Source organism: Mus musculus, chromosome 9 (assembly GCF_000001635.26).
Source record: "Mus musculus strain C57BL/6J chromosome 9, GRCm38.p6 C57BL/6J".
NCBI classification, from domain to species: domain Eukaryota; kingdom Metazoa; phylum Chordata; class Mammalia; order Rodentia; family Muridae; genus Mus; species Mus musculus.
The window spans coordinates 86,872,085-86,883,213 of NC_000075.6; the positions used below are offsets into that span (position 1 = coordinate 86,872,085).

Sequence of the window (11,129 nt, forward strand, 5' to 3'; positions counted from 1 at the left end):
TGTTCAGACACGCAATGAGGTGTAACATATCTAGTCCTCCTTGAATGTCAGAGACAGGAAGAGAAGGGGAGGAGCAGCAACCAATCATAACTGAGAGGCTGAGAATCCTCTAGAATTGACGAGAGATGCTAACTTTCAGTTCAAGAAACACAATCCAAGCCCACCAGGAAAGCCACATATAGATACACATGCTATCGAAGGTCATGACAGGTAAGATTTGTAAAGCAGCCATTAAACAGGTCATTATTTAAAAGCAGCTGAATCGATGAATTCTTAAGAGCAACAGTGGAAACCAGGTTGAGTGAATGAACTATTGTTTGCAAATGGAAACTGTCATCTTAAGAGTTGTTAAAACTGTCTTTCAAAACCATGAATAACTCTCCAGTAAGCCATCTACTGAGGAAGCTTCAGAAGGGTACAATTCAAGGGAAACCCGAGGAGTAAAGAAACGTGGAGGGAAGAAGTCCAGAACAAAGTGGTAATGTCTAAACACCCACTGTCTCTCTCGCTAACAACAGCTAACGAGGTTAACACTACAGCAGCACTAAAGCTTGAGGGCAGTCATAGCATCCAACCCAGAGGTCTTAAAGTTCCTACATTTCTCATATTACAAAAAAATGTAACCAATCGACCTTAAAGTATAACTATTCAATTAAGGGGAGTCAACAATAGAATATATCACTTCCAAACTGTAGAAAGAGGAAAGTTAGAACTGATATAATTAAAAAGAAGGAGCTGGAACAAGTGGGGAGAAGTGATGCGAGCTGCAGACTAGTGTGAGTGGCAGTTGTGGTACTTGTGACAATGACTAGCAGCTGCAGTGGCGAATAAGCAAACACATTCTCCGCAGGCACTGACAACCGAAGCCTCAGCCACCATGATGACCTTAGCCCTGATGGTTCCAGGACCTGACTGTGACTTCATATTTGTGTGTCAGAGATGGTTCTCAGGTTATAAGCCTGGTCAACTGAGGGGATGCTGATGGGCACCCAACTACAATTCCAACAGTTGTAGCCTGAATTAAAGACAAAGCCAAGGGATCGTACTCCAAAGAGGGGTACGAATGGTTTGTGACTGGGATCACTATTTCAAGAAAGTTGGCAGGAGGAAATAAAGTGTGGCTGACAAGCTCGCTGGAGGAATCCACGGAGTTTGGGGACACTGCATAGGTGGTTTTGTTTGCTCAAATGAAGATACTTGAAAATGGATATAAAACATAATGTGAGGTTAAGGATACTGATGACAGGGAAACTAGCTTGCATGTAAATGAAGTAATCAAGTGATCAGATCAAAAGGCACTACGCAGAGCAGGTGAAGAATTCCCCTCAGTCTCTCCAGGGTGGCTTGGAATAGCACCTTGCATAACCTTTTACAACACAGATCCAAGTTAACCAAGTGTGACAAAGAAACCTTACTAGGTAAGGAGGCAGTGTCGCCACACACTTAGGACAATTGAAAAGATAGTAAGGAAGCAACTAAACAAAGACTGAGCTTCAGGGTTCACTTTTACCCTACAGCCCCAAGGCAGAGTCCACTTCTTACAGGTCAGGGTATAGTTGACACCAGGGCAGCACAGTTGACAAGTGACTGCCCACATTGCTTACATTCCTCAAAGAAAACACAAGTCAACAGTTTCTAGGCAAAGAAGAAGGAACTTATAGGAGAAAAGAGACAAGAGTAAATATTTTAATGGCAAAAAGTGTGGCTTTCCAAATGATTTAAACACGCTATGACTATATTCGAAGATTGTCCAAATATGCTGGCTCAGAGCTGAGTCACCAAAATACAGCTCTGTAGTGATGCCAATGGTGGCCTTCAAGGAACAGGGTCCCGTGTCACTGCTGACCTTCCTTGCTAAGTTATAGAAACTGAGATAAGCCCCAAAGAACAACCTAGCATAACTAGGGTCTACTTGGAAGGAGGAAGTGAGATTTTAAACAATCGTTGTAGAAAGCTAGAAGAAAGATGTAATAACTTAATATAAAGACAAAATCACAGAGAAATATTTATGAGCTGTTAAGTGAATGTTAAAACTAATGTAGCAATGCACTAAAATTCCAGATTTTATTATAAAGAGTATTATGTTAATACTGCAATTATGATATCAGTATCAGTATACCTACTTCTTAGTTTTATATATTCTTCCATGTTTGAGTCACTGGAAAAGCATGCATAAATCAGTTTTTTAAAGACTGGGAATATAGCTCTGTGGTTCAACATATCCTTAGCATGTATGAGACTCTGGGTCCAACCTCTAGAACCAACAATAAGAATTTTAAAATTCTTTTTTTTTTTTTTTTTTTTTTTTGGTTTTTTGAGACAGGGTTTCTCTGTATAGCCCTGGCTGTCCTGGAACTCACTTTGTAGACCAGGCTGGTCTCAAACTCAGAAATACACCTGCCTCTGCCTCCCGAGTGCTGAGATTAAAGGCGTGCGCCACCAACTCCCAGCTAAAATTCATTTTTTTTTTAAAAAAGAAAAGCCCTACTGTTCCACTTAGCCTGTTTCATGGTTTTTCACTTCTAAAAAGCACAGTCCTTCCCATTACCCAAGACTTAAATATTTTACAACTAACCTTATTTTAAAGCTTGTGAATCAAAGTATCACACACTGGCACTAAGCAGACCCATGTCTATAGTCTCAGTGAACGGTAGCTAAGGTTCTTTGCTTCTCCCTGGCAGCCACTCAACCTCGCTTCATCTCTCTTCTCCCCTCCTGGAATGCCAAGCATAGCATGGGCCTCCTTTGGGATTTGTGATACAAATGGTAGTCAGATTAAAGGATTTTCAGATATGTATAACCCCCATCCCTTCTCGAGTATCCAGAAAGTGATATACTCTGTTTGAAAACATCTTCAGACCTGGACTAAACCTTCTGATGAAATCTAGAAGGCAGAATACATCTGGGCATAGGAAATAATAGAGTGTGTCTAGACAGTAGCAAATAGTTAAGTCAAAACAACTTAGTCAAAGGTAAATATCCTAATCAGACAGTATACTTACACTGAATGTTATACAATGTACTCAATATCTTTCACATATGATACTATCTAACTTTATTCAGTAATCTTCATGTCTTTCAGTATGTAAAGAATACATTTGGTACAAATATAGTATCCATTGTAACAGTGCAGGTTACATTTCTTTTTTTTCTTCTCTTATTTTTAGTCTTTTGAGAAAGGATCTGATGTAGACCCATCTGGCCTTGCTATGTAGTCTAGGATGACCTTGAACTCTTCCTCCTGCTCTGACCTCCTAAATGCTGGAAATATGACATGCACCACCACACCAGCCTCAAATTGCACTTCTATAAATCAAAACATAGTTTATATATATTAAGCATGTGAATATACACTAGCCTAAGTAAAGAACACTAGTTTGGGGGCTTGAGGGGAAGAGAGAATGATTAATAAAATTCTAGTATCTTCCCAGCAGATTCAAGGCTTGAATCACTTGCTTTTTATGTAGGGCGAACTCATTTTCAAAAATCCTCAAGAATGCAAATGAAACAAAATAAGATTGCTGGTAGGCAAATGGGCTTTCCCCTAGCTCTGGCTTGATGCTATTGGTGATACACTTGAGTTTGAATTGCGATTATCTTAGTTCGGGTACTTAAAATGGCACATATAGGAATCATGCATAGACACTAGCCACTGGAAGGACTCTTACACCAGGGATACAATGCGTTCTGAATCTCTCCTGCAGATGCTACTTTGTAACAACTTTGCATTTTTGTTAAACCTAGGCATAGCACTTGGTTAAATACTTGGTGCCTACTAAGGTTTTTTTTTTTTTTTTTTTTTTTTTTTTTTTTTTTACTTGATTATTTGATTTGGGTTAGCTTTTAGACTAACTACAAATCTGAGGAGGAAACCCCACTGTCCTGTAAAACAGTGGTAAGCAAACAGATGAATGCCTGCGAAGCCCTGGGCATTTTATATGCTACCAAATGCACACAAGAAGTTAAAAGGAACTAAGGTTGCATGTGCCAGCCCAGAAAACTATTATTGGTTAAGTCTTGAATCTAAATATGCACATGGAGCCACAATGTTATTGGATGGTAGGGTATAGAATGAAACTGTTTAGATAATCTGAAATATACAATAAAATATACTCTTTATTTGGGTTACTAAAATTTGTCATTCCTTTAACATTTAATACATAGCTCCTGACTATGTGGATGGTTTTGTGAATGTTTCTCCCTTCAGGAAATATACTGCTGTGGAAAAATGGAAAGTTGGGGCTAGGAATGGCACTTAGTGGTCAGATGCTTGCCCAGCGCACACAAGGCTCTGGGTTCAAGAACTAACTCCATATGTGGACAAACAAAGAAAAAACCTGAGAATTTAACTTTACCTCCCAGCACATTTCCCCATGTGAGAGCTGCCCCCAAATGTTAATGATTCGTCCCTTCAAACACACAAGTCATACACTATTAAGCAACACTACATAATAACCATAAATTAGCAATAACAATTTTGGTATTTTAATCCCAAATTATTAGTTTTGAAGCCAGCATTCTAATATTGAATCTCCATTTCATGATGATTCTGAGAGCAATGAATCCAATATTTTAGACAATCACACAGTCCTAAACTCTCTTTGTTATTTCCCAACTGAAACTCCAAATTAAAAATGTACACATCAAATCAAACTCACCATGCAGTTTTGCTTCAAACTACCAAATTGTCTTGTACTCTTCCTTCTAATCAACATTGAATGCTTTCAAAACTAAAACAACAACTATTTGTACAGTTCGGTGTCTCCAAACTTAGGGAGCATATTCACATGTCTTCCCCCCACCCCACTTCACATGTCTTAATAACAAGATTAATGTGCTTTTACAAATGATATGTCACCTTACCTCCACCTCTCTTTTCTTAGAAATTTTTAACTTATTATATATACAGTGTTCTGCTTATGGTTATGCCTGATCTCATCATAGATGGTTACCAGGCACCATGTGCTTGCTGGGAATTGAACTCAGGACCTCAGGAAGAGCAGTCAGTGCTCTTAACCTCTGAGCCATCCCTCCAGCCCAACCTCCATCTCTTAACTACCGAGAGTCCTGCTTTTTAAAGGAACTTTACAAAAAATTCTGAACATAACACAATTTAAATAGTCATTTTTCCCACAGTCTCATTAGAGTAAGATGTAGCAGCAGAGTGATACCTGTCTTTCCAAATTCCACCCAAAGTCTAAGTTTAAGGGGAAGATGTTTTAATGGGAAGATAAAAGAATAAAAAGGAGCCCCTAAACATACTCCTCAGAACTTGGATCCTGTTCAGTTTTTAAAGTGACTGAATAAAATGTATGTATGAGTTGTGAAATCCATTCATGCATGGTGTTTTGCAGATGAGGAAGGGTTAGGCTATATGCTCTTTCTGCTTTCACAACAGAACATGTTTCTAACCAGAGACAGCAGTTAAATGTCATAGTTAAAGGCAATCAAGGTTTGCCAGCCCAGCTGAAAAGCCCAGTAGCCAGCACAAGGAAGTATAACATATAATTATTCAAATAATTCAAAATCATTCCTATTTCAGCTAATTTCCATTAATATGGAATCTTCTACCATGATCCATATCGTCTAAAGTACTCTACCCATTAACATAGGCTGGGGTATAGGAAATAACCTATTTTCAAGCACTTTTAAGTGTTTGACCTGTGAGGATAAAGACAACTAATCAGATTGGGGGGATGCAGTCTTTATCTGAATGCTGTGAACCTGACCTGATCAAACCTGAGAATGCTCTCTGACACGTATCAATACACTCATCTATCATCAAAAGCAAATCTGTCACCTGAACAGCTTTGGTCGTGAACATTTTCTAGGTTGACAGAACCGTGAGTCAGCCTCCCAGAGTTGGGGAAACTGATGGAAAGATGGCTAAATGATTCAGCATGCTGCAGCAAAAGGAGCTGGTCATGAATTTATAATTCCTACTCCTGTTAGGTGTCTTGGCCCTGAGAGCCTCTCTTACCTGGTACTCAATGTGTAACACATTATACTGTAATCAATAAATTTTCTTAAACATTCCCTCAGGAAAAACGTAATAATGTCTCCCCCTCAGATAAACTTCTAGACAGAAAAGTCTCCAATGCCGTGTGACAGCTCTGACAGAGCCCAGTTGCAAGCTTCCTCAAGCTCTGCTCATGGCAAAGGAGAGGGCTGGGGCTAACTGGAATGGTGGGGTTGCCATTTTCTTGGCAACACAAGAGACAGAAGAAGGGTTGAAGAAAATAAAATATAAAAATAAAACAAACAAACAAACAAAAAAAACCCCCCAACAAACCAAAAGAGGTCAAGACAGTGAGGTGGGAATATGAGCACGGGCAAATGTGTTTCTGTGCCAAGAGTGACATTTAACAATGAGCACCAACAAAGGGCAGAGGAGTCTAAGCAGGTCAAACAGATGTAGAGAGACTGTAGAATACTATTTGGGATAGTCTTGGGGGATACTCACTGCCTAAAGCAGGTTAAAGTCTTTCTAAGTATCACTTTCCCCTCCAGTAGCAAAAGACTAACTATACTAACAGCATGAAAAACTTCAGAAACATACAGCTCCCCAACCAGAATAAAGCTTTCTCCGGAGAGCCAATGATCATGGGAAATATTATGTATTAAATATTATGTTTTCATCTAAAACTGTACCACCTCTAAAGAGGAGAGGACATTCATTTTGTGAGCTGACCAGTTATCCCACCCAGCATTTTCTGAGAACAGGACAAAGGAAGTGTGCCAAGATGTTCAGAATGAAATCGCCATTATCTGCTCATTCAATAGCTTGGATTTATTTCAGTTCGGCTCAGTGTAGTGACATATGACACACGCGCGCACTCCCCCACACTCACACACAAATTCTGAGTAGCAGCAGAGGAAAAAGCAGGATTTTACGATTATCCAAAATGCTCTTAAGAAATTAGTGTCAAGAGTGGCCATCCACCCACCCATCAATCTCTCTGTCTCCCCATTGTGACCCTACCACCCCTCATTTCCTTTAACCTAACAGAGAGTGGAGAAAAAAAATGATTAAAAGGATGTAGCCCAAATGTACACTTTTATGCAACCGTGTGTGTGTGTGTGTGTGTGTGTGTGTTCCCTCCTCTAGGCTCTTGGAGGTCATCAGAAGAAAAAAACGGCTCGATAGACAAGGTTTCAGGGCCTATTCAAGGGGACACCTCCAAGGCCAGAGGCAGGAGCTCAGGATCTCAGGATCGACTCGATGGTGAGCCAGTTCCCAAGGCTTCTGGCAGTATTACAGACTGCCAAGGCCATGCCGCCGGCCTTTGAGCCCCTATGGTCACGCGCATGTCCCGCTTATATAAAAGGATGCTTACAGTCCAGGTGCTTCTTCTTGGGGCCCATCACCTCATGAGTGGTGGCTTTGCAGACTGCTCTTGCTACAGCAGAGCCAGTCACGCTGTACTGAGCGGCGGCGATCCGATCCGTGAGCGTTTGGCCCGACATCTTCACCGGCCGCGTCTACCGCCTCCTCTTCTGCAGGAAATAAGAGGAGATGGTCCGGCTTTCACCCGCACCGCCTTAGCTGGAGCGCCCGGCCTTGCCTGCTCCCTCCGCTCGGCGGTTCTCTCCTCCGCCGACCCCGCCCTGGCACCGCCTCTTGGGACCAGCGGCGCGCCAAGCCCAGTTGGTCCATCGAGGTCCAGGGCTGTCAGCCACCCGCAGGGTAGTCCTTGCATCGTGCCACGGTCCCGCTTTCCCACACCCTGAAGCGGTCACCACATCCCGGCTTCGCCCCCTGTCAAGCAGCACTGTCCGCGCAACCCTTTTCGGTGGTGCGAGACCCGGTGCGCGTCGGGGTTACCCCGGACGCCGCGCCCAGAAGCGCGCACCTTTCGCTGCCCCGAGCCGCAACGTGTCTCCCACAGCACCGCAGGGCCGCGGCCACCTCCTTTCTGTCCTGGGGCTGCGGCGGCAGCAACGACTCCTCTTCCCTCGCCCTCCATCCCTATAGTCGGGCCGCCCTGAGCCGCGATGCGCCTCACCCTTCTCCAGTCGGATCTCAGAGGGCGGACAGCCCAGGCCCCGCCCGGCCGCTAAAGCGCCACCGAGCTGTCACCCGGCCGCCTCTGCCCTTCTCCGCGCCCTAGGATTATCCCTCGAATCCCCGGGTCCTGGAGCAGGGGAGGGGACCCGTGCGGCCCAGCGTACTCACCCCGCCCCAGGAGCACCGCAGCCCGGACGCCGCGCGAGGTAGCTGAGTGCAGACACGCACCGCCCTGGTGTCCCCGGGCCGCGATGCCTGTAGCCCCGGCCCGGCCCCTGTCTCAGCTCCGCGGTCCCCGCGGTCCCCACCCGCCGCCGCCTCCGCCAGCGCCGCCGCGTCTCTCTAGCGCTCGGCGCAGCGTCCCCATCCCCGCCCCCACCTCAGCTGGAGCGCCTGCGACGAGTCAGGTGACGGCAGCCGACGAACCCGGGCCAGTCCTCTGCAGAACGCCAGCGGCCCCCTCCCTGTCGCTCCTGCTCGCCGCCCCCCTCGGAGCCGCGGCTTTAAACGGGAGGAGGGCCGCACGCGAGCATCCCTGGCGGGCGACGGCGGAGGAGGGGGTGGGACCGGAGGGGCGCCGCGGCTCTATGGCTTGCGTTCTTGCGCGCGCCCTGCGTCCCCGCGCGCACCCGCTGCGTCCCCGGGCGGACCTGGTGCGCGCGCGCCGCGCATACCTGCCGGGCAACTGCAGGATGCTCGGGGATCGCCGCGGGCGTGGGCCTGGGGAGAGGGAGGGCTGTGAAGGCCGAGGCAAGGGCGGCAGCGTGCGCTGCCAACAGAGCCCAGCCCCTTCTCCTAAGAAGCGTGCCTGTGACTAGCTGGCCTGTCCTCGGCAGTAGAGGCCCAGATGGGCAGGGCGATTTGAAATGTCAGATTCTGTGGCCACGCGACCGTTACCTGTGCACCCTCAGCTCCTTGAGGCTGCTCCACTAGTCTCAGTTACAACGGGGAGCCGAGTGGGCAGGTAATTCGAGCCGCTTTAGCCTTAAAGCAATACTGAGGTATGCGGTATAGACAAGTAGCAAAGCAATTAGCTGAATGCCAGATTACACTCGTCTTGTAATCATTTGCACCCTTAAACTGTAATTTTTGCCATTTAAATATGTCGGAACGTCTTATATTATTTGAATGTCGAGTGTTATTTGCATGGGATTGGAGTCGGTTAATAATTTCATGAGTTGACATTTGTAAAGGTCATTGTCTTAACTATTCTTTTAAATTCCCACGGTTAAGATCAGAAGTTCCCTTAGGTACTTCCCTGACATATTTTCTGGCTTTACACAGGTGACCTCTGTTCAGTCCCCCAAGGTCATATACGCCTACTTACACACATCAAGGTTCTGCCTTGTAGTTTTTCTCTTGGTCCGGTGTTCAATACCCAATCATAACTTCCTAACAGCTGGGGCTGATCCCAGCAGCAGCAATTAGAAACCTTGTTGACTAAAGAAAGAAAGATCAAGACCACCACCAAAAAGTTATGTACGTATTACTATATGACCCCCGCAGTCCTGCACAGTATTTACCCAATTGGGGGGGGGGGGAACCAGACACACACATTTTTCTCTTTAAACTTTCACTCAAAATTAGTAGCAGCTTATATAATGGCCCCACACTGGAGGAAAACCAGTCTATTGATAAATAGCTAAAGAAAACATGGCATATCCACACAACAGAATACTACTTAGCAATAACAAGACAGAAATGAACAACATGGATGAATTTGAGAACATACGATGCTTCATGAAAGAGGCCAAATCACCAGGACGTTATTTACTATTTTGATCCATTTATGTAACAGAGTAAGAAAGGTTTAAGTTCAAGACAGAAAATACACCAGATGCCAAGGTTCAGGACTGGGGACTGACTTCAAAAGAAAAACTATTTAAAATGATAGAAAAGGTTTATATCATGACTAAGGTGGTCGATAACAACAGTATGAATTTGGACACATAGAATTGGTGAATTTTATTGCAAGTAAACGAGAACTCAGCATATCTGATAAAGAGCTGGAGTAGCCGTATTGGTATTAGCTAAGGTAGACTTTATAGTAGGGATGTTAATGGGAAGAAAGAGGCACATTGCATAACAACAAAACTCATCAACAGCCAATTCCATATGTTTAGCCATCTAGGAACAGAACTTCAAACAGGATGGTGCAAAAGGAGCGATAGTAAATCCACAATTACAGCTGAGTTCTGCATCGTCTCATTTATAATTGATAGAGTAAGTAGACAGAAAACTATTGAGGGTATGTGTGATTCAAAATAGCCCTAACTTACTCTGTCATATAATATAGAACACTTTAGCCTGCAATAGTGGAATGCATTATTTTAAATGCTTTTAAAATATTCTCCAGAGTAGACAATATTCTTCACTGTATAAGTAGGTTCAATACATTCAGAAGAATTATAGTCATACAAATTATGGGGTTTCCCCCCTACAGTTGAGTCAAACTCATTAACAGATAGATATCTTTTTTAAAAATCAGTATATTAAATAGCACACTCAGCGCACCCATAGACCTAATATTCCCATACAGAACTACTTTCAACTAAATGGTAATAAAAATAAATGCAACATATCAAAATATACTACCTGTAGAAAAAGCGCCGACTATAAGAAAATGTATAGTATTAAAATACTTATATTAGGAATGAAGCTGGACACAGTGTAGGGTAAAATGTCTACAGGCTGTAGGGTAAAAGGTCTGAGCACACTTCCAGGTTTGAAAACCCATCTAAACCCAGTTCCTGGGCTCTCACTCTAAGCTCAGGACTTGAAATCCCACGAATCCCCACCCTAAAAAATCTCCATCCAGGAAACCTCTGCCCCTAAGAAACCCTATATAAGCCCAGTACTCACCTCCTCCTGCTTCTAGCCCTAGCAGGGGCAGCCACACTCTTGTGCCTTTCCCAATAAATCTGTTGTGTGAGGTCTGTTGTGCGGTATGACTACGTGCTATTCCTTGATTCCCAACTGCCAGGGGGTGGCATCTCAGTAATTGAAGCAGGAAGATTGCAACAAATTGGAAACCTGTCTGGGCTACATTGTAAACATCAGGCCAGCCAGACCAATGTAGCAAGACCCTTTCTAAAATATGCAAAGAAAACAATTTTAAAAA

The 11,129-nt window shown here is 44.1% G+C and overlaps 1 protein-coding gene across 24 annotated transcripts in view; it reads right to left on the reverse strand.

The window, feature by feature from the left end:
- Snap91 (synaptosomal-associated protein 91) overlaps nucleotides 1–8,650 on the reverse strand; it is a 114,812-nt gene extending 106,162 nt beyond the window's left edge. For 15 of the 24 annotated variants that reach the window (XM_030244159.1, XM_017313237.2, XM_006510900.3 and 12 more), the window contains exons 1-2: nucleotides 8,177–8,388; nucleotides 7,338–7,497 (exon numbers count right to left, since the gene is read on the reverse strand). In XM_030244159.1, the coding sequence (XP_030100019.1) occupies nucleotides 7,338–7,467 (130 nt within the window). In that variant the 5' untranslated portion in view covers nucleotides 7,468–7,497; nucleotides 8,177–8,388. Of the gene's footprint in view, nucleotides 1–7,337; nucleotides 7,498–8,176 lie in introns of all 24 variants that reach the window. The other 9 variants (NM_001277985.1, NM_001277983.1, NM_001357772.1 and 6 more) reach the window with 4 other exon arrangements.
- Nucleotides 8,651–11,129: the final 2,479 nt, after the last annotated feature.